Here is a 19,182-nt window from a genome sequence, read left to right as displayed (position 1 = left end):
GATTTCTGTTTGCTAAAGTTATCACTTGTGGTATTGCTGTTAAGCAGTACTAGAGAACTAACAGAGAGTGGGGTGTGGCTCTCACAGATACCTACAATGAGGAAGTGGTTTTAGAATTGGGTAATGGGTAGAGTTAAGGTATCTGACAGTAAAAGCCTAAATTACTTTGAAGAGATCATTCATAGAATTATGGACGTCAAAAGCAATTCTGGTGAGGAAATGAGGAGAGCTGTAGAGAAAGTCTATATTGTCTTAGAGAATGTATATGGTACCAGCAACAGATTATTGCTAGAAATGGAGATGTAAATGTGCTTCTGGTGAGACTTTGAAAGAAACTGATGAACATGTGATTGGACAATGGAGGAAGGGTGATGCTTTTTATGCAGTGGCAAAGAACTTGTCTGAATTATGGTCAGATGTTTGGTGGGAGGTAGAACTTATCGATGATGAACTTAGATATCTGGCTGTTAAGATTAAGCACAATCTTAAAGGGCCCTTTTCTAGTAAAATGAGAGAGGAAAGAGAGGGACTTAAAACAGAACTTAAAAATTTGGAAAATTCTGTTGTATGTCTAAGGAAACATGGTCTAGGATTTTCACCAAGGACATGGCTACACTGTCCTTTGTTCAAGAGCTTAAGCCTGTGACGGATAGAGCTAAGCAACCACCACAGCAGAAGCCCATCAGCTTAGGCTGAAGGGGACGGAGAAAGAACAAAAGGAGAGAATGCTGTCTGCCTCTTGGACTCCGACAGGCCAAAGGTACTGCCTCTGAATTTCTGTTTGTTAAGCCCGTCACTTGTGTTCCTGTTAAGCAGCACTGGCTGGCTAAGACGGCTCTCAAACCCTTTCTAGCAGCTTTCTCGCACTCGTGACAGCTGCCTGGGTCTCCTGTGCTCAAGTGAAAGTGGGGGTCTGAATTGAATGGCCTGACTCTGTTGGTTCTTATCTAGGAGAGAGACAGCCGTGTTGCAGAATCAGAATGGCCTTATGTCAGGGTAGACATTTGGGATTTCCAACAGTTCCTGGGTATTGCTGTCAACATTAAGGGCTTCTCATCAATGTTGGACCTATGTTTTGCTTGCTTTGGTAATGCTGCTTACTGGTTTAATATCCATCATTAGCCATATAAGCATTTCTTATCAGATTGGTTTTCAAAGATTGTTTTGTCTATGTATAACTGAGTCATCATTAGGAAAAACTCACTTCAATAGAAGGAGAAGATGATTGGGAATAAAGCGAGTGTTTGGAGCGGCATTTCAGACGCTGCTGCTGACGGCCTGGGTTATTTTCCTGTGGAAGAAAAACATCCCCGTGTGGTTGTCTGGTGTTTTGAGTGATGAACTACTTCTCTTTACCTCGATGAACTTCTTCTCTTTACCTCGATAATACTTGATAGTTGTCTAGGAAAGAAAAGGCCTCTTCCGTGGGTATCAGAGAAGATGATCAAAGTGAAGGCTGCATTTCAACATTCCAGGCAAATGGTATTAGAACAAGCAAAAATAACTCACCAGGGTCACTTCTGTATCTATTAATACCTTTTTCCCTCTTTCCTTTGTCACAGCTTTTTATAACTACGACGCCAGAGGAGCAGATGAGCTTTCTCTACAAATAGGTGACACGGTGCACATCTTGGAAACGTATGAAGGTGAGGATACATTTTGATGTCATTTATCTTATTGTTGTGGGCAGTTGGCACACTTTTTCAGTGCCTAATGGGCAAAACATTGCCCTGTGACAAAAGTATGGGTGTCATAGTCCTTTCTCATATGGTCAGTGTTCATAGGAGATGCATGGCATTTCAGGTCAGGGCAGTCAGGGCGACTAGCTGTTACAGAAATCATATTTCATTTCTATGATTGTGAAACGAAAAGGTCCCAGTTTTACCTCTGAAATACTTGGCTGAAATGATTGTTTCAGTTAAAAAACTCATTGGTGGCTGCTGCTGCTGCTTTTTTGCAAGTATGTGTAAATGTTGATGGTTACTCACTGCCTACTTGAAAGAAAAACCACTGAGATGATTTCACCCTGTCTCTTTGATGTGAGTTGGTGAGCTCTGCAATACTCAGATTGTCTAACAGTGTACCTCAGAGGAGCCCAAATGGTCATTTCTGAATTATCTTTGCTTTCCTTTTTTTTAATCTATGACCCTAATTTCTTAGGGGTGAACAAAGATCATCACAGTTATGTGGTATGTGGTCCCATGGAGCAATAGTTTTAATAATCCAGTAAGTATGCTGTTGGTGACAGCGGCTTTCTGATGGCCTTAGTTTCTCAGGCAATTGGTTTTCCTGTTCAGGGTTTTGTGAATGATTTGAAGAGGCCATTTTTGGGTTGATGCCACTCTTACTGTTGCAGAGAAAGGGAGCCGGGACTGGCGTGCTTTTGAAAAATTCCACAGGTCTGGAATTGTCGTGAGAGTGCGTTCTAGCATTGGTGACTTTATTTCCTGCTTGAAGGAGTGATTCCATGGAGCATGGGAATAAAAAGTGTTTGAAATTCATTATTTCAGCAGCAGGCTTGCTTTGAAATAGGGCCGAGTGAGACCCTCCCAAGCAGGATGGAATGGAGGCAGAGGCAGAAAATGCAGAGATCCCTGAGGTAAAGAAAAGCAGCATTTGCCGGCAAGTTGATCTGACTCATGGCGACCCCGTGTGTATGGCAGAGTAGAGCAGCACGCAGTAGGGTTTTCAGTGGCTCCTGAAGTCATCCATACATTGCATTTCAGAGTGGGTCTTTGTGATCCTCTCTGTACAAGAGTGAAGGGGCTGTGGGCTTCTGCAGCCCCGGTAAGCTGTGACTGACAGAGCCCCTGGTAGACACCTGAGAAGCACAAACGCGTTAAGCACAACCTCACATAGACTTTATTTCCCGTTGACTTACGTGAACTTGACTCCCACTCCATTTGCACCCTTTACCCTTCAGATGGCCTCTTACGGGGAGGGGTGGGGGGAGAAGTCTGGGCTATTGGAGTGTGCCTGGAAGCAGACGTCATGGCGCCCCCCTGACCCGGCCCCTAAGTGAATGAGCAGTTGTGTGGGTGCCTCTGCTTGTCTGCCATTTTTACTTGGACTTGGATTTTCTTACCTGCTCCATGTTGCCAATGGCTGAGAGGAGACTGAGGGCAATTAGGGCTTGAGGGTCCAAATCTCAGCTCAGACAGTTGTGGGTCTGTGCGGATGGGCCCTTCTACCTCCTCGTGTGCCCCTGGCTCTGGGAGATGAAGCACAGTAGGGTCACTGTGGAGTGCTCAACAAGTGGGGTGCCGGGGCCTGGGATGCAGGCGTGGCTGCCCTTGCTCTTGGCGTCATAACCAAGCATTGAGATCCTTAGGCGCTCACTGGGCCTTGGTATGCATTTAACTTTTTCATTTGACTTTTTGGCCGTCAGCATCATAGAGTCTTCAAACCAAACCCAACTCCATTGCTGTTGAGTTGATCCTGACTCGTGTGTGTATCCTACAGGACAGAGTACAGCTGTGCCGTGGGGTTTCCTCAGCTGTCATCTTTATGAGAGCAGATCGCCACCACGCCTTTCTCCTTGGAGGTGTTGGGTGGGTTCGAACTGCCAACCTGTTGGTTAGCAGCCAAATGCTTAACCACTGTGCCACTGGGCTCCTTAAAGAGTCTTCTTGAGCATTTCTTTCTAGGCTGGTCAGTCTTCCTAGATTTCCATGAAAATAATTCTGGTCTTTGTAAAGGAGCCTTTGACATAAAATGAAATCCCCGTCTTCGACAACTAACTTTTTGGTGATAATCGTGATCTAGTCAGAGAAATGCAGTTGGGAAGGAATTCTGATGGGGAAACTTGGTGACTTTATTATCATATCATCAAGTAAAGCATAGAATGATTTACTTCTGTCTGTTGCTTCTACTTTTTCCTCCAGTTCTATTTAAATTTCATGGATTGTATTAGTGTTTGGTGTGTTCTTTTCTTTTTTCTTTCTTGTCCGTCTTCCTCCCTCTATTCCTCTGGAAAATTTATTTCTGTTTGTCAAGTTTACTTCTTGTTTTCTCTGTGGTCCTTTTCAGGGCATTCTGGGCTTGCTCCAGGAAATATAATTTCTAGATGACCACTCTCTATTTTATTTTAAGGCTCCTCCCAGTGCTGGTGAATTTCTGCCCACTCATGAAGGCTTGGTGCGGAGAATAAAGAAAAAGAACTTGACAGATCACTGTGCACTTGGGTCATCCTCAGGGGTCATTGGAGGCAAGCCCCTGCCATCACGCAGGTGTCCATAATCAACAGCCCAGAGAGGCGAGCTGAGGTCACAGGTGTTTAGTCAGTGACCCTTGTGTGCCCACGATGTCCTAACCCTGCCACTGCTCATTTCCAGAGGATCCCAGGGGCTGTCACGCTGGTCCCTGACTCATGGTGACCCATGCACAATGGAACGGGACACTTCCTGGCCTTACCCGCCCCCCATGGGTGTGCTAAGATCCTCAGTTTTCATTGGCTGGATTTTGGAAGCAGATCAGCAAGCCTCTCCTTCTAGTGTGTGGTAGTCGAGGTGTGTTGTACGTGAAGGGAATTTCAGCCATGGCACAAAGATTGGGAAGTCATTCTTATGATTAAACCATAGCATTTGAACTGAATTTATTCAGAATTTTCAAAGTGATCATTTATATCTTTTTTCTCCCGAAATGCACCTTCATGCTTTTCCTGACTGCCTACACATGCTTTCTTGTCAACAGAAGGTCTTGCCCAGACTGGAAAAGGTGGACATGTTGCTAAGAGTTCCATTTCAGAACTAACTCCTGAGCCCTGCAGGCCAGCTTGCAACCCAGCAGGCATCCTTAGCACCTTGTCCCAAGGCTCCTGGCCCGTTGGAGGAGTGCTGCTTCTTCCCACAATGACTGAGTTCCTCCCCATATCTCCTCCAGCCACGGGCTGGCCCCGCTTGCAGGACAGTGCACTGTGACAGCTGTTGGCTCTTTGTTCAGAATGCCAGGGGTGCTGTGTTCTTCAGCTTTTCCACTTTGACTGCTGAGTGGTGGTGTAGGGATGAAGTATTTAACTTTCTATTTCTCTGATTATTGCAGTGTTTCAGCATCTCTGCACACATCTGTTTTGGGTTTTCTCTTCTCTACACTGTTTATAAAATTTGCTCATTTTTTACTTGGTTGCTATTTTTTTTCTTGGTTTATAGTATTTCCTTGTATATTCTAGGGCACTAATCCCTTGTCTGTTTTAGAAAAGAGAGGCCATGTTAATGCTGAAAATGCAGGAAGGATATAGTCACAGGACCCAGAAGGGTCCCTTCAGTTGAGTACATGCAGCTTGTGACCTTCCCCCTTTTCCAGTTTGCTTTCTGTGAACACTTGTCACCAGTGGCCTCTGATGAGCTGCTGAACTAGGCAATATGTCTATCAGGAGATAGTCCTTCCAGCGCAGGGGAAGTCATGGCACTCTGTATTTGTGGCACTACCTGATCAATCTATTGAGTCCCATGTGGAGAACAGGAAGTGGGTCGCGTTGGTGGAACTGGGTCTTTGAGTATCTTTTGCAAGGATCTGGGAATCTCTGTCTTCTGGTGTTTAGACATCATCTGTTTAATAATCCTTGGAGCAATGAGGAAAGCCTCTTTGCTTTCTGGTCCATAATTACCCTTCCATCCCTGGTTGGCAAAATAATGACATTCAGGAGGGTTGGAGGGCAGATTCTGTAACATTGTCCCTTTTCAGTTCTTTTGTGCTACCTTATGCATCCCTGGATTTTGAAGTTTGACTTTTGATGGTGTACACAAACCCAGTAATTGTTATTTTCTGGGAATTTCCCCAACTTGCACTTTCCAGGAGCTGCCCATAGTTCTCTGATGGGGTCCTCTTGCTCCTGTGGGCACAGTTGGAGTTTGTCTCTGAACTTTGGTAGACTTCTGGAAATGGAGTGGCCCAGAGTGACTTCAGATGTGTGGGACAAGGAAGCATCTATCTGACGTTGAGCAGTGGCAGAGTCGTTGGGAGACTAGGCTCCCTGGCATTTGCAGGACAAGCCACTGCTCTCAGCCGGGTGGGAGGTACCAAGGATGTGGTCAGGCCTGGTTCATGGTTGCAAGGGCTCTTCCCTTGAAGAAGCATGTAATCAATGCTGACAGTTCTCCTGTGCCCTGCTTTTGGCTCTTGCTTATTTCTTTTCCTCACCCCATGGAGGGGATGGGACCTTGAGTCTAGGCCAGACCCCAAGGGGGTAGGTGGGTCCATCCCTGGCCCTTATGCTTCCTGTTGGGGACCTCTGTGTCACAGGAGGCTTTGTGAGATCCAGCTGCTTCAGGGCAGAGCTCCTCCGGATTGAAGAGGGAGGGACGTGAGCTCTCAATGGGTTTTCTGTTATGGGGCAGTGCTTGATGATCAAAGAATGCTGGTATGTGCACTTGGCAGTGACCCTGACCCAAATCAGACAGAGGGAGAGATAGGATAATGTAGGGAACAAGGAACCTACTTGGGGTCGGTTGTCAAAAGAACAGGAACTCTTCTTGGAACTGTGTGCTTCTTAATTTCAAATTTCCCGGCTTCTAGGCCAAGTACAGAAAATGGAGAGGAAGGAGCTGGAGATGTGTGAAGTTTACCAGCCATGCTGAATGTTCCCTTTGCAATGCTGCCTGTGAAACCCCTCAGTTATCTCCAGAGTATTAGGTTTGTTGCTGGTGACAGTGCTGGTGACGTCACTGATCATGCAAGAATATGAGTTCCAACCAGCACAAAGGTCTGGCTGTGGCCCTGTTGTGTCTCCTCCGACTAACTGTTTCCACTTTGTGTTTGTTTAGGGTGGTACAGAGGCTACACCTTAAGAAAAAAGTCTAAGAAGGTAAGTCCTCCTTTCTCTGAAACAATGTGCATGTCCCTTCATCAATCAAACTGTGACAGGAAGTCATTTTCATCATCTGTGTTTAAGAGTTTTCCTTACTTCTCTATTAATTTTAAAAATATATGGGTTGAAACTTGGAACTGCCTTGAATTATTTCCTTCTGAGCAGAAATTGCAGGCTCGTTCCTGTGAGTGAATTGCTGGGCAGTGACGTCCTAAAAGGTGGCTTTGTCTTCCCTTCCTGAGAAAATTTCGCATCCTGCTTAGACAGTGGGTGTGAGAGGATGGAGGGTAATGTCTTCAGAGAAAAAGAATCCTGCTCGTGGTCAGTGGTATCCCTGATGGTCACTTAACAAGTTCACCGAGCTCATCACGCTTTTTCCCTCTTGATCAGAACGGTTTTAAGCTTTATAGGTCAGTTGCAAAAGAAAGAGCTTTTGCTTTTCAGGGCCATTTGTGTGCGTGGTCATTCGAGTTTCTGAAATGAGGACGTGTAATTACACCCTGGCTCACTGTGGTGGACACTCCCATACACAGTTGTCTTGTGGCTCTTCCATTCTTAGCATCACACGACCTAATGATGGCTCTTGCTTTTCGTGCTGTGATGTTGAGATTTTGAAGGAATGTCCATTTGAAGCTGTGGTTAGGCAGTCCACAGTAACTTAGGCATTTTAATATCTGATTATGCTGGACAGATGGTTCATTTCACTTCTGTTTCTTTAATTTGCCTCTCATTATCACCTCATTGGGCTGGATTCTCGTGGTGGCCCTGATCCTGTAACTAAGGCTTCTGATGTCCAGGGCTTTCCTATGCTGCTGTCCCCAGAGCCACAAGGCTGTGCCAGGTGGGGAAGAGCTCTGAGGGCTGGAGCTGCTCACTCTGCGGCAGGGCAGTCACTTGGGTGAGAGTCTGGCTGATCCCCATCCAGTCTTCCTCAGTCAAGGTCAGATACTCTCTGTGAGACCATGTTAGGACTGTTGGCCAGCCATGTCTGCAAAGGGAGCAGGAGCTCCTCCCCCATCCCTGCCTTGCTCCAACACCCAGAACTGGTCTGTGCTTCTCTACAAATCCCTACCTATCCAGTGGCCCGGAGCCTTGAGGTTTGGACAAGGTGGATGTCACGTTGATGGTGGAGCAGTGTTCTAAGGAAAGCCCTGTCTTCACATTGGTCCTATTCAGTAATCAAGGATGTGTTCTCCCTTCACATTGGTCCCGTCTGTAATCAAGGAAGTGCCTTCACAATGACTCCCGTTTGTAGTCAAGGATGTGTTCTCACAGATGAATCCTCAAGTTTTATCTGTAGAAGCCACAGTGGAATACTTTGGTCAAAAAGAGATGAGGATAGTGGACTACTGTCCCCGTCACCTGCCCATCCTTTCATCTTCATGTATGACAGACCTGCCGATGACTTGTTGGACATGCCCCCTACCATGCTGTTCATTTTCCCTCAGTGCTGCTTTGGGATATTGCATTTGCTCCCGCTGTCCCCTGCCACTCGTCTGCCACATTGTCACACTGTGGTGGTTGACGTGTCACTGTGATGCTGGAAGCTGTGCCATCAGCATTTCAAGTCCCAGTAGTGTCGGCCATGGTGAACAGGCTTCAGCAGACCGTCCAGATGAAGACAGACCAGGAAGAAGTACCTGGCACTCTATCTCTGAAAAAAACTTGGCCAGTGAAAACCTTTAGAATCGCAGTGCAACGTTGTCTGATTCGGTGGCACAAGGTGAGCTCCTCCAGTTGGAAGGCACTCAAAATACCTCTGGGAAAGAGCTGCCTCCTGAAAGTCAGCCTTAATGGCGTGGGTGGGAGTAAAGCTTTCAGGACCTTCATTTGGCATGTCTCAAAACGAGAAGAAACAATTGCCAACATCCATTAATAATCAAATCTAAGAAAATTGGAAGTTGTCAAAATGGAATGGAATATTTGAAGATTGATATGCAAGGCATTAAGAGAGGTAAAGTAGACTGCTATTGGCCATTTGGAATCAGACAGTCATATGATCTACTATGCCGAGAATGACAAATTGAGGAGGAATAGTATCAAAAAGAATATTTCAAGGTCTAACCTGAAGTACAACACTGTCAGTGATAGGATGAGAACCATACACCTACAAGGAAGAGCAATTAATATGACTGTTATTCAAATTTACTCATCAACCACTCATGCCAAAGACGAAAAGTTAAAGATTTTACCAACTTCTGCAGTCTGAAATTGATCAAACATGCAAAGAAGATGCACTGATCATTACTGGTGATTAGAATGTGAAAGTTGGAAACAAAGAAGGATCAGTAATAGGAAAATGTGGCGTTCATGGTAGAAAGGGGACACCAGAGATGTCAGCATTTTGCAAGGCCAATAACCTATTCATCAGAAATACCTTTTTTCCAACAACATAAATAGTGACTATATGCATGGGCCTTGCTGTATGTAACACACAGGAATAAAACTGACTGCATCCATGGAAAGATGTGATGGAGAAGCTCAATATCATCAGTCAGAACAAGGCCAAGAGTTGAGCATGGAGTAGACCATCACTTGGTCATATGCAAGTTCACATGGAAGCGAGGATGGTGAGACTTTGTCTCCTGTATTGTGGACTTGTTATCAGGGATCAGTCCCTGCAGAAGGACATCATGCTTGGTAAAGTAGAGGGTCAGCAAGAAAGCGGAGGACTCAATGAGATGGACTCACATGGTGGTTGCAATAATGGGCTCAGATATGGCAATGGTTGTGAGGGTTGTAAAGGACCATGCTTCGTTTCATTCTGTTGTACATACAGTCGCTACAAGTCAGAACCGGCCCAACGGCATCTGCCAACCACCACCACCACCACCGTCTTCTCCAGTTTTGGGTCTTTCCCATCTCCCCAGTGCTTCCCTGAGCCACAGTCCTTCCTGTCCCACCTTAGAGTGCCCTGCCATTGCAGCTCATTGACACATCAGAGCTGAATGGGGCATAACCCTTTTTCTGTCTTGCTCCCATGTGAGAGACCTGCTTCAGTACTGAGCAGGCTTCACGGGAGCGTCTAGACTGACTAACACTTCCTGGAAGGAAAGGCCCGATGGTCTGCTCTCCCAATCAGCCAATCTGTGCACTGGTATTGGAAATACTGGCGGCATAGTTTCTGCCTTGTAGCAGTAGCAAGCCACCACAGTATGATGAGCTGACGACAGGTGGTGGGAGAAAAGTCGGTCCCTCCATACATGTCAGCAGTGTCATGACCCCACTCCTATTCCAGCAGTTTGCAGATGGGGCAAAGTCCAGCCCACCTTCCTGTGGTTTAACAGATGGCCGCAGTCCCTTTGTTTACAGGTTGTGAGGAAATGCCCGTGGTGTCTAGGTAAGTAGTCAGTGGACACATGACCAGCTTTTAATGTCAGTGTTACCATGAGTTTTCGGGAGGAGGTCACTGTTGGAGACCATCATCAAAGTTGTTCTTTCGGCATCAGCTGGTGCTAATCTCCCAGCATCAGGGTCAGCAGTACAAGAAGCTGCGACCTACGGGGAAGACAGAGGAGTTGGTGGAAGTTGTCTTTGGCTGAAATGTGCATCACTTTTCTCTGAAGTCTTCAGCAGCCGCCTGGGTACACTAGCCAAGTGTGTTGCTGTCTCTTGCACCTTTGTGCGTTTTCTTTGATGGGTTGCATCGAGACTTGCAAGAAAGAATGATCCAACCACCCCCACCCTTGCCTCTTTTTTTTTTGGTGGAGGGGAAATAGATGATTGATTTGCAATCAATATTCATATTGATGATACTAACGACTGTCTTCTTTTCCTCCAAAAGGGTATATTTCCTGCTTCATATATTCATCTTAAAGAAGCAATCGTTGAAGGAAAAGGGTGAGTGTGTGTGTGACGTCTGAACAGAGACATGCAGTGAATCCATGTGGCCCTCCACGCTTTGTGTGGCTGTGATAGTAGAGGGGAATTGCCTGTGGCATGACTGGAGTTTCCAGGGGAGGGAGAGACTAACTGAGAGCTGTGAATGACATGGTTTTCGCTCCTTGACCTGGAGGTCGGAGGCCGTGTTTGGAAGCCCTGGTGCTCTGGCTTCCTCTGTGGGCCATCCTGTGAGGCAGAGGTCCTGCACCCCTGGGTCTGGGTCCGTTTTCTGGAAGGCTCTTCCTGCTGCGACACAGTGGCATTGAAGCAGCAGTTGTCAAATGAGGACACGTGTGAATTTCCTCTCTGTCTAATTATGATGTGTGTGTCTTAGGGGTTATCAAAGTGAAGTATAGGATCCTTCAGAGACATTTGCCAAACAGCGCCCATTAGGAGGAACGGCAAATGGATGAGCAGGTGTGAACCGGAAAGAGGGAGCCTGAGAACGTTTGCCTTCTTTTTCAGTCTCTGCTGCACCTTCGTACTCAGTTAAATATGTAAATGATAAAATTACTAATCATATGATCACTACATAATGACATCTGTGGCTGATTGCAAAATTGCCTTCCCAAGCACTGTACTTGAATGTGCAAGCAGGGCCAGTGAGCAGGGCTAGGTGGGGTTCTGTGGTGCCAATATGCAGAATTAAAACGAAGAAAATCACTTACGGGCGTAACCGGGATGGCCTGCAATCTGGCTTCCACCCCCGACCCCCATCCAGATAAAGTACTTTATGTGCTAAATTTCCACAGGGAGAAAGAGAAGCTTTGCCTTATGAAATTTTCATCCTATTTGGAAATAACTGGAATACAGTGTGCATTGCATGTGTTTTATATCTGCATCGGAAGCCTGACATAAGCCAGGTTGTATAAGATTGAATCTTTCTTAACAAATGCCTTGATGTGTAAAAAAAGTCGACTGTGTGAGAAATGTACAAGAACGGGGAAGCATCATGATAGAGCGAGCAGAGGTGACGTTCATCCTCAGGAAGTAAAGGGAGCCACACCCAGGCAGACCAATCATGCGGCCTTGCTCTCACCTGGCCACACCCTGCTGCTCCCACCAAATCTGATTGCCTCGCCACTCCCTCCTGTAAAGACTCTGCTGCCTTCAGACCTGATGGCTGCTGTCCTCTGCTTTTCTTTTGGCCTCCAGATACCTGGGAATGTCCACCTTCCCCTTCTGTCTTCTGGTCCTTCCTCCTTTCCCATGTGGGTCACTCTCCCATCTACACCACTCCTTGCTCCTTGCTCTCAGAGTTTATCATTGTCTCTCTCTCTTTACATGGTGTCTCTCTCTCACATGACATCTCTCTTGTATGGTGTCTCTCTCTCACATGACATCTCTCTCTCACATGATGTCTATCTTGAATGACGTCTCTCTCACATGGTGTATTTCTTACTTGATGTCTCTCTCGCATGGTGTCTCTCACATGATATCTCTCTTGTATGGTGTCTCTCTCTCACATGACATCTGTCTTGTATGGTGTCTCTCTCACGTGACATCTCTCTCACATGATGTCTATCTTGAATGATGTCTCTCTCACATGGTGTCTTTCTTGATGTCTCTCTCGCATGGTGTCTCTCTCACATGATATCTCTCTTTTGCATGATGTCTCTCACATGGTGTCTTTCTCTCAGATGACATCTCTCTCATTGTGTCTCTCTCTTGCATGATGTCTCTCTTGCCTGGTGTGCCTCTTTCACAGTTTCTTTCTCTCATGGTCTCTTGCAGGGTCTCTCTCACAGAGTCTTGGTCTCATGATCTCTGTCTTGCATGTCCTCTCTTGTGGTCTCTGTGATGTATGCTTTCTCTCTGGCAGGGTCTCTCTCTTGCCCTCTCTTTTGTGCATGGTCTCTCTCTCTCTCTCTCTCTCTCTCATGCATGTTCTCTCTTTTGTGCATGCCAACTTGCATGACCTCTGTCTTGCAGAGTCTCCCTTTTGAGATGACCTCTGTTGTTCTCCTATCTTCAGTTCTTCCCTTTCTGTGGGCATTGCTTGAATGAGCTCTCCAGCCCCGACTTCTCTCTTGAGGTCTAGTTTGATTTTCCAGGGCCTGGTAACTGAAAATGTCACTTCCACTGGCTGAGCAGCCTCTTGTCCCTCTCAGTCTTGCAGCTGCTCTGACTGACATCCTTTCCCTTGGTTTTATCAATGAGACAGGCATCTGCTGGGTGGGTATGTTGCTGATATCCCGACAGGGTGGCAAGGTGGTTACAAAGATAACACAGACAGTGAGATCAAATGCTTTAGAGTGGTTTGCTTGTGAATGCCAGGGACAGGTCAGGCCTAGCAACATGGAGGAGAGTAAGAAGGAACCAAAATTGAAGCCAGGCTTTGGCTTATGGAGAGAGACTGTTATCTGCTTGAGAGCTGGGGGCTAATGGAGCTGCAGCTTCTCGTAGCCACTGTGAGAAGCCCAGCGTCATTGGCAGGGAACTTAGGATCTATAAGATGAAAACAAACCAGTTGCTGAGGAGCTGTATTCATACTGAGCTGGAGAACTTTATTCCCAGAGGCTTTGATGGGTGACCTCAGAAAGTGTAAGGAATAACTTTTCATCAGCATCCTTACAGCGAAGCCTGGTGACAAACTAGGCAGGGCTGTTTTCACAACCACGTCCCTTAATAAACGCTGATGACCTCCCACCTGAGGGTAATTCCTAAAAGCAGTTGTGTGGGGGTGGCTTGGGTGTATGCCTCCCTTCGACACCTGGTCCCTGCTGTTCAGGGTGGCACATGCTGCTAGAACTTTCCACAGAAACTGGCTTGCTTCTAGGGATTCCATTGTTTTTTTCTTGGGGACCCCCTACCAATCCTAGGACCCTGTGGGTCTGAACCCCAGTTGTGAGCCATGGCCAGCATCTTTCCCACTGATCTGGGCTTCATGCAGAATCAGAGAGTGTAGGTGATTCCAGTTCTGTGTCCCTGAACATTCCATGCTGGTTGGAGTCTTGTCTGCTGAGGACACACAGATGACCTCTGAGGCCAAGTGGCCTAACTTCACAAGCCACAGGTTCGGTCTCTGCCCCAGTCCCAGACATTCAGAGTCCTATTTACCACAGAGGCCGATCCAGAGCATTAGTCAAAGAGTCACTCTTTGAGGTGGCAGGAAGGGTAAGCAAGCAGATAGTCAGAGGTGGGACTGGAGAGGGTACCTGTGGGCTTTAGAAAGCTGTAAGTAAGCTCTCTGATACTCCAGCAAGGAGAACTATGTCATGTGTGTCATATAGTTAAGTCTTGTGCATGGTGGAGGTGTGAAAATGATCTTGACCCAGACTTGCATCTCACACCATCTTGGCTATAATTTACAGCCTCTATAGGTAGGTACACAGAGCATGAATGTTCTTTGCAAACCTTGACCTTCAGAAGACTTTGGTATGGTATCATTCACCTCCTTCATCTTGCCTTGACATGCAGGATCACGTATGAACGTTCTCAAGTCTGAACAAACACTATTTGTCATTCTTAGGTGGATGTGTTATATGCCTGGACAATCTTTTATTTGTATGATGTCTTCCCATTTGTGTTAGTATTGAATTCTGTGTTATAAACGAGGAACGTGCAAGGCATAGGTCTCAGTGGTTCATGGAGCTGTGGACTGAGATGTTCTTCCTTCTCTTCATCCCAGGCAACATGAAACGGTCATTCCAAGTGACCTCCCGCTCATCCAAGAAGTCACCACGACGCTCCGGGAGTGGGCGGCCATCTGGCGGCAGCTCTACGTGGTGAGAAAGGGGGATTCTAAGTCGGTGCTGACAGCAGAGAGCGGGCTCTTTGGCCTTTGGAGAATGTTCTTTTCTCAGGAAGCTCCAGGGGCAAGGGTCTTAGTCAGGGTGAGGAAAGCAATGTGGGGGCCATGTGCCCTTTGACCTGCTTTCTGTGCTCTGGGGGTGGGTGGACCAGCTGTGTCAGTGTGATAAAGTGCCCTGGACAGGAAGGGGTTGTGGAGTTCGCCTCAGTTCCTGGCCCCTGGAGGAGATTAGGTGGTGATTGTGTTGACGTAGCTTCAGGTTTTATGTTTTGATTGGGAAAGCGCACATCTGCCTTTTCACTCGGTAGGTGCCCATTTCCAGATGTAGTAGAGGGTCATTGTTCCTATTTTTGTGATTGGTTAGCTGCAGGTAATGCCTCTCGTCATTGAGGAAAAGGACATCATCTATTTGATTTAACTGTATTTGTGACAGTGGTGGGGAGATATTTGACATTCCAGCATCAGGTGCCATTGTCGGGTTCTCCTGATAATGGGAGTAGTCTTATTATTGCGGAGAGGTTGAGGCTCTGAAGTCGTCCATCTCCTGTTCCCTCAGGGCATTTCTGTGCACATGCATTCATGTTTGCAGAAGATTACCTTTTGTTAAGCTTCTGTCTCTATTCAGTGTTGATTTCTCATATGCTAATGTTTCCAGCACTGGCAGGGGCTGCTCTGGAAGGAAGGCAGCGTGTTAATTTCTCGCAGGCGGAGGAAACTTTTAAAGTCCTGCAGCTGCTGGCTGGCCAGGCTCGTTGTTTCCGATCATACAGTGGTTCCCAGAAATGCAGTGTAATAAGCGGTTGCAGTAATTGTTCATCAAACGCACTGAGAAACCTAAAAGCGTAACGTTAGCCATGAATGTTTTGTGTAAATCTGGCAATTTCATAGTCGGTGTGTCATGTACAACTTAGCAATTTTTAAACATAAAACAATCAAAACAAACAGGAGTTGATGCTGACTAATACATCAGTGGACCTGGCTTTGGCCGTACGGGTCTGGAGCACACAGTCCTAAGGGTCACTGTGGTTTCTTTTTCCAAACTTGTTTGCTTCTTGGGGACTCCCATTGTTTGATGGGAGCAAAGCCAAGGTAGATGCCTGGAAACTCTTTATATGGAAGCTTTGTCCTTCTCTGCGGTTGTGGACAAATGAGTGAGAGTTAAAGGACGTTATGTGTTCGATGCTGATTTAGGGGACCGGGCAAAGAGGATTTGTAAGAGGGAAGTGAACATAATTTTGGAATAAATCATTTATTTTGATCGTTTGGTTAAAATAGTGGCGTAATATTATGAGGAATAGGTTAGGGGTGTAAAATAGCCTGTTAGGATATTATGATGGGGAGGTGGGATCTTCAAATACTGGAAAGAGTGTCATGGGGGTGGTTTTGATATGTAGCCCAACAACCAAACCAGTTGTACTGAGTCGTTTCTGACTCACGTGACCTTGTGTGTAGAGTGGGACTGCTTCATAGGGTTCTCACGGCCGAGACCCTTCAGAAGCTGGTTACCAGACCTTCCTTCCAAGGTGTGTCTGCGGGGGGGGGTTTGAACCAGCAACCTTTGGGTTAGGAGCTGTGCACTTCACTGCTTGCCCCACCGGGGAGCCTCTGATACATAGACAAAACCATACCAAACCCACTGCCATGGAGTTGGACCCGACTCATAGCGACCCCTCCTTGGGTTTCCGAGGCAGTATCACTACGGAAATAGATTGCCCAACCTTCCTTCCAAGGAGTGGCTGGTGGGTTTGAACTGCCAGCCTTCTGGTTAGCAGTCAGATGCCTTAGGCACTAAGGCACCAGATCCCCTTCTAATACGTAGAAGGAAAGTTATTTTAAAAAGCAGCAGTGAGCACATTTTAGTCTTTTGAAGGAATTAGGATGGTTAGAATGTTATCAAATTAGGCTCCACCTAGATTTCTTTTCTCAGAAAGGAAAAAAGTAACTCTAGTCTACTTGATCAATTTGCATTCCTGTGGTTGGAAAATGGCTGCTTTTCTCTGTCCTGTCAGTCCCATCACAGCACAGAGACAATAAGAAGCGTGGATTGTGGGTCCTACCTGCATCTTCCTTTGGTGTGAGGGAGGCAGGAGCTCGCAGCGGGAGATCTGGATCCTGGCAGGAGTATCTGTGTGTGCTGTATAGACAGCTGCGCCGAGGAGCCCCCTGGGCTGTTGGTCTCCATACCTCAGCTGAGCGCAAGGCTTAGGGGCTCAGTTTCACAGTTTGTGAAAATGGTCCAGGGCACAGGGTATTCTCAAGCTGGTAGGCATGTGGTGGGATTCAGATCTTCAGGCTCAGAATAATTGCTTGTGTTTTAAAGGTGACATCTTTGAACCAGATGCTGGAAGCTCGTGAGGCGGGCTTTGAGGTTCAAAGTCACCTCCTGCTGTGGTCAGCTTCTTGACTCAGAGGTACCTACTCTGGAGTGTTGGACAGCATGTTGGGGTTACATACTACTTTCTGTTCTAACTTTTTAGCATTTCATAGCACCTGGTCCCACATAATGTTCTCCCGTTCTGTGCCCAAAACATTGGATGTTAATTAAATGCCATGATGTAAAATACATGCCAGATAAGCATTGAAAAGGAAAAATCCACCCATCCCATGCTATTTTACATTCTACACAATGCTACGTTACACGTAAACCCTGACAAGCGTCTTTTTTTCCCTGTGTAGCAAGACAATCGGGAGATGTTCCGAAGTGTACGGCACATGATCTACGACCTCATTGAGTGGAGATCACAGATTCTTTCTGGAACTCTGCCCCAGGATGAGCTCAAAGAGCTCAAGAAGAAGGTGACAGCCAAAATTGACTATGGAAACAGGTTGGTTTGTTTGAGAGATGACTTCATGCTTAACTTGCCCATGGAAATAGCATCACCGTAAAACTTGATGCAACCTAAATCCTATTTTATTATAAAACAAAATTTCTGACATCAAAAACATGGCGTGGCTTTCTTTTTTTAAAAGGATGAGATATTTTCTAGTGGGTTCTGAAAATCAGGAGAGTTTTGCAAGTCATTGCTGAAATGTCTTCTCTTCATCCTTCAGATGATGGACTGAAGTGCTGGGGCCTGGCTAGCTTGTCATTTTCTCTGATCCCATGGGGCCCACAAGGATTCCTCCAACTTTCACTTGGGCTCACAGTGTTCGATTTCTAGTCCAAATGTGGAGTTTCCTTGTACAGTAACAAGCACTGGATTTCTTTCCATAGAGTCCTAAGTCCTGCCAGTTGGAAGGAACATGAGAGGTTATCTCCTTAGACTTTGCCACTAGCTTTAGCAAACAAAAATATACCATAAATCCAGTTGTGCTGGAGTCGTCTCCAACTCATGGCGACCCTGTGCGTGTCAGAGGGGAGTTTTCAGTGGCTGGTTTTTCACGAGTAGGTCACCAGGCCTTTCTTCCAGGGGCATCTGGGTGGATCAAACCTCCAGCCGTTTGGTTAGCAGCTGAGTGCATTAACTGCACCAATCAGGAGCTCCAAACAAGAATACAGCCCCGTTAAACCTGAGTTTCAAATAAACGAGTAACTGCTTTGTGTAGCAGAACTCTGGCCTCTACAGGCCGTGGGTAGTGGCTGTCCACCCAGTGCTACATCAGTGCCTTTTGCTCCCCCGTCCCCCTGCCCGTGGAGCTGTGCACTGCAGTCAACCAAGTGTTTTCTGATACTGAAAGGAAATTGGCTTCTCTGACCCTAACTCTGCCAGGCTTTGTTGCCATAACAAGGCCACACCCCTTCTCACCTGCTCACTGTTTGGTTGTTTGTATAATGTCAGAGCTACAGGAGCCTGTGAAACTTGTCGGTTACAAGATACCCACATGCCAGCCTGTATCTGAATCACTTGGAGACCCTTCAAAGTGCAGAATCATGGGCTCCACTCCTTAAGATGCTGGTTTGTCTGGGATGTTGGTGGCAACTCTCAGTTCTTACAGATACTTCTGGATTATGAAGCCCTGGTGGCGCAGTGGTTAAGTGCGTGGGTGCTAACCAAAAGGTTGGCTGTTGGCTGTTTGAACCCACTCTCCGCGCTGTGGAAGAAAGATGGGTCAGTGTGCTTCTGTCAAGATTTTCAACCTTGGGAACCCTGTGGGGCAGGTCTACTCTGTCCTATATGGTTGTTTTGAGTCAGAATCAACTTGATGACAATGGATTTGGTTTTGGTTGGACTGGGTTATGAGAGACAGTGTTTTGGAAGACATCTGATGATGTCTGACCCCCTCCTTTACACACTGGGACGTGGAGCTCAGATATTGGAAGAGATTTGCCTCCAGTCACTCAGCTTAAAGGAGAATTAAAGAAATGTCATGTAGAGTGAGAATCTTTTGCTTTCTGCTAATTCATATTTTCAAGAGTGAAGTTTCTTAAAGTAACACTGTTCATACAAAGTTTGGATTAGAAAGGCTGCAGGACAAGGTTTGTGTTTTCTTCCCGAAAGCCAGAGACTTCTGGGTACAGGGACTTAGCCATCATTGAAGTGAACCCACTTCCAGGCCACCTGCTGCAAAAGCCCACCTTTTGGTGCTTTGATTTCATTTGTTGTTGGAGCATCGTATTTTGAACTGATGTTCAGGGAACACTTGCTTACTGTGGCTGCAGGAAGCTACGCAACACGTTATGCTGTGGAACAATCTCATTAAGAAGAGAAGTGTTTCCAAAGTGATTGACTACTTTGATAGGCGATACAATCTTTAATAAGACAGTTTTTGCCATGAATCTTAAGGCTATGCCATAATTTCT

The 19,182-nt window shown here is 46.4% G+C and overlaps 1 protein-coding gene across 1 annotated transcript in view; it reads left to right on the top strand.

The window, feature by feature from the left end:
* The first annotated feature begins 980 nt into the window (after nucleotides 1-980).
* DOCK1 (dedicator of cytokinesis 1) overlaps nucleotides 981-19,182 on the top strand; it is a 542,405-nt gene continuing 524,203 nt past the window's right edge. Inside the window, exons 1-6 of the mRNA XM_042780404.1 lie at nucleotides 981-990; nucleotides 1,563-1,646; nucleotides 6,762-6,802; nucleotides 10,590-10,645; nucleotides 14,319-14,415; nucleotides 17,118-17,266. Coding sequence (XP_042636338.1) covers nucleotides 981-990; nucleotides 1,563-1,646; nucleotides 6,762-6,802; nucleotides 10,590-10,645; nucleotides 14,319-14,415; nucleotides 17,118-17,266 — 437 coding nt within the window. The remainder of the gene's footprint in view (nucleotides 991-1,562; nucleotides 1,647-6,761; nucleotides 6,803-10,589; nucleotides 10,646-14,318; nucleotides 14,416-17,117; nucleotides 17,267-19,182) is intronic.

This window comes from Orycteropus afer, unplaced genomic scaffold (assembly GCF_000298275.1).
Source record: "Orycteropus afer afer isolate SDZICR_OR568_19922 unplaced genomic scaffold, OryAfe1.0 scaffold00038, whole genome shotgun sequence".
In the NCBI taxonomy this organism is placed as follows: Eukaryota; Metazoa; Chordata; class Mammalia; order Tubulidentata; family Orycteropodidae; genus Orycteropus; species Orycteropus afer.
This window is presented reverse-complemented; position numbering and strand designations above follow the sequence as displayed.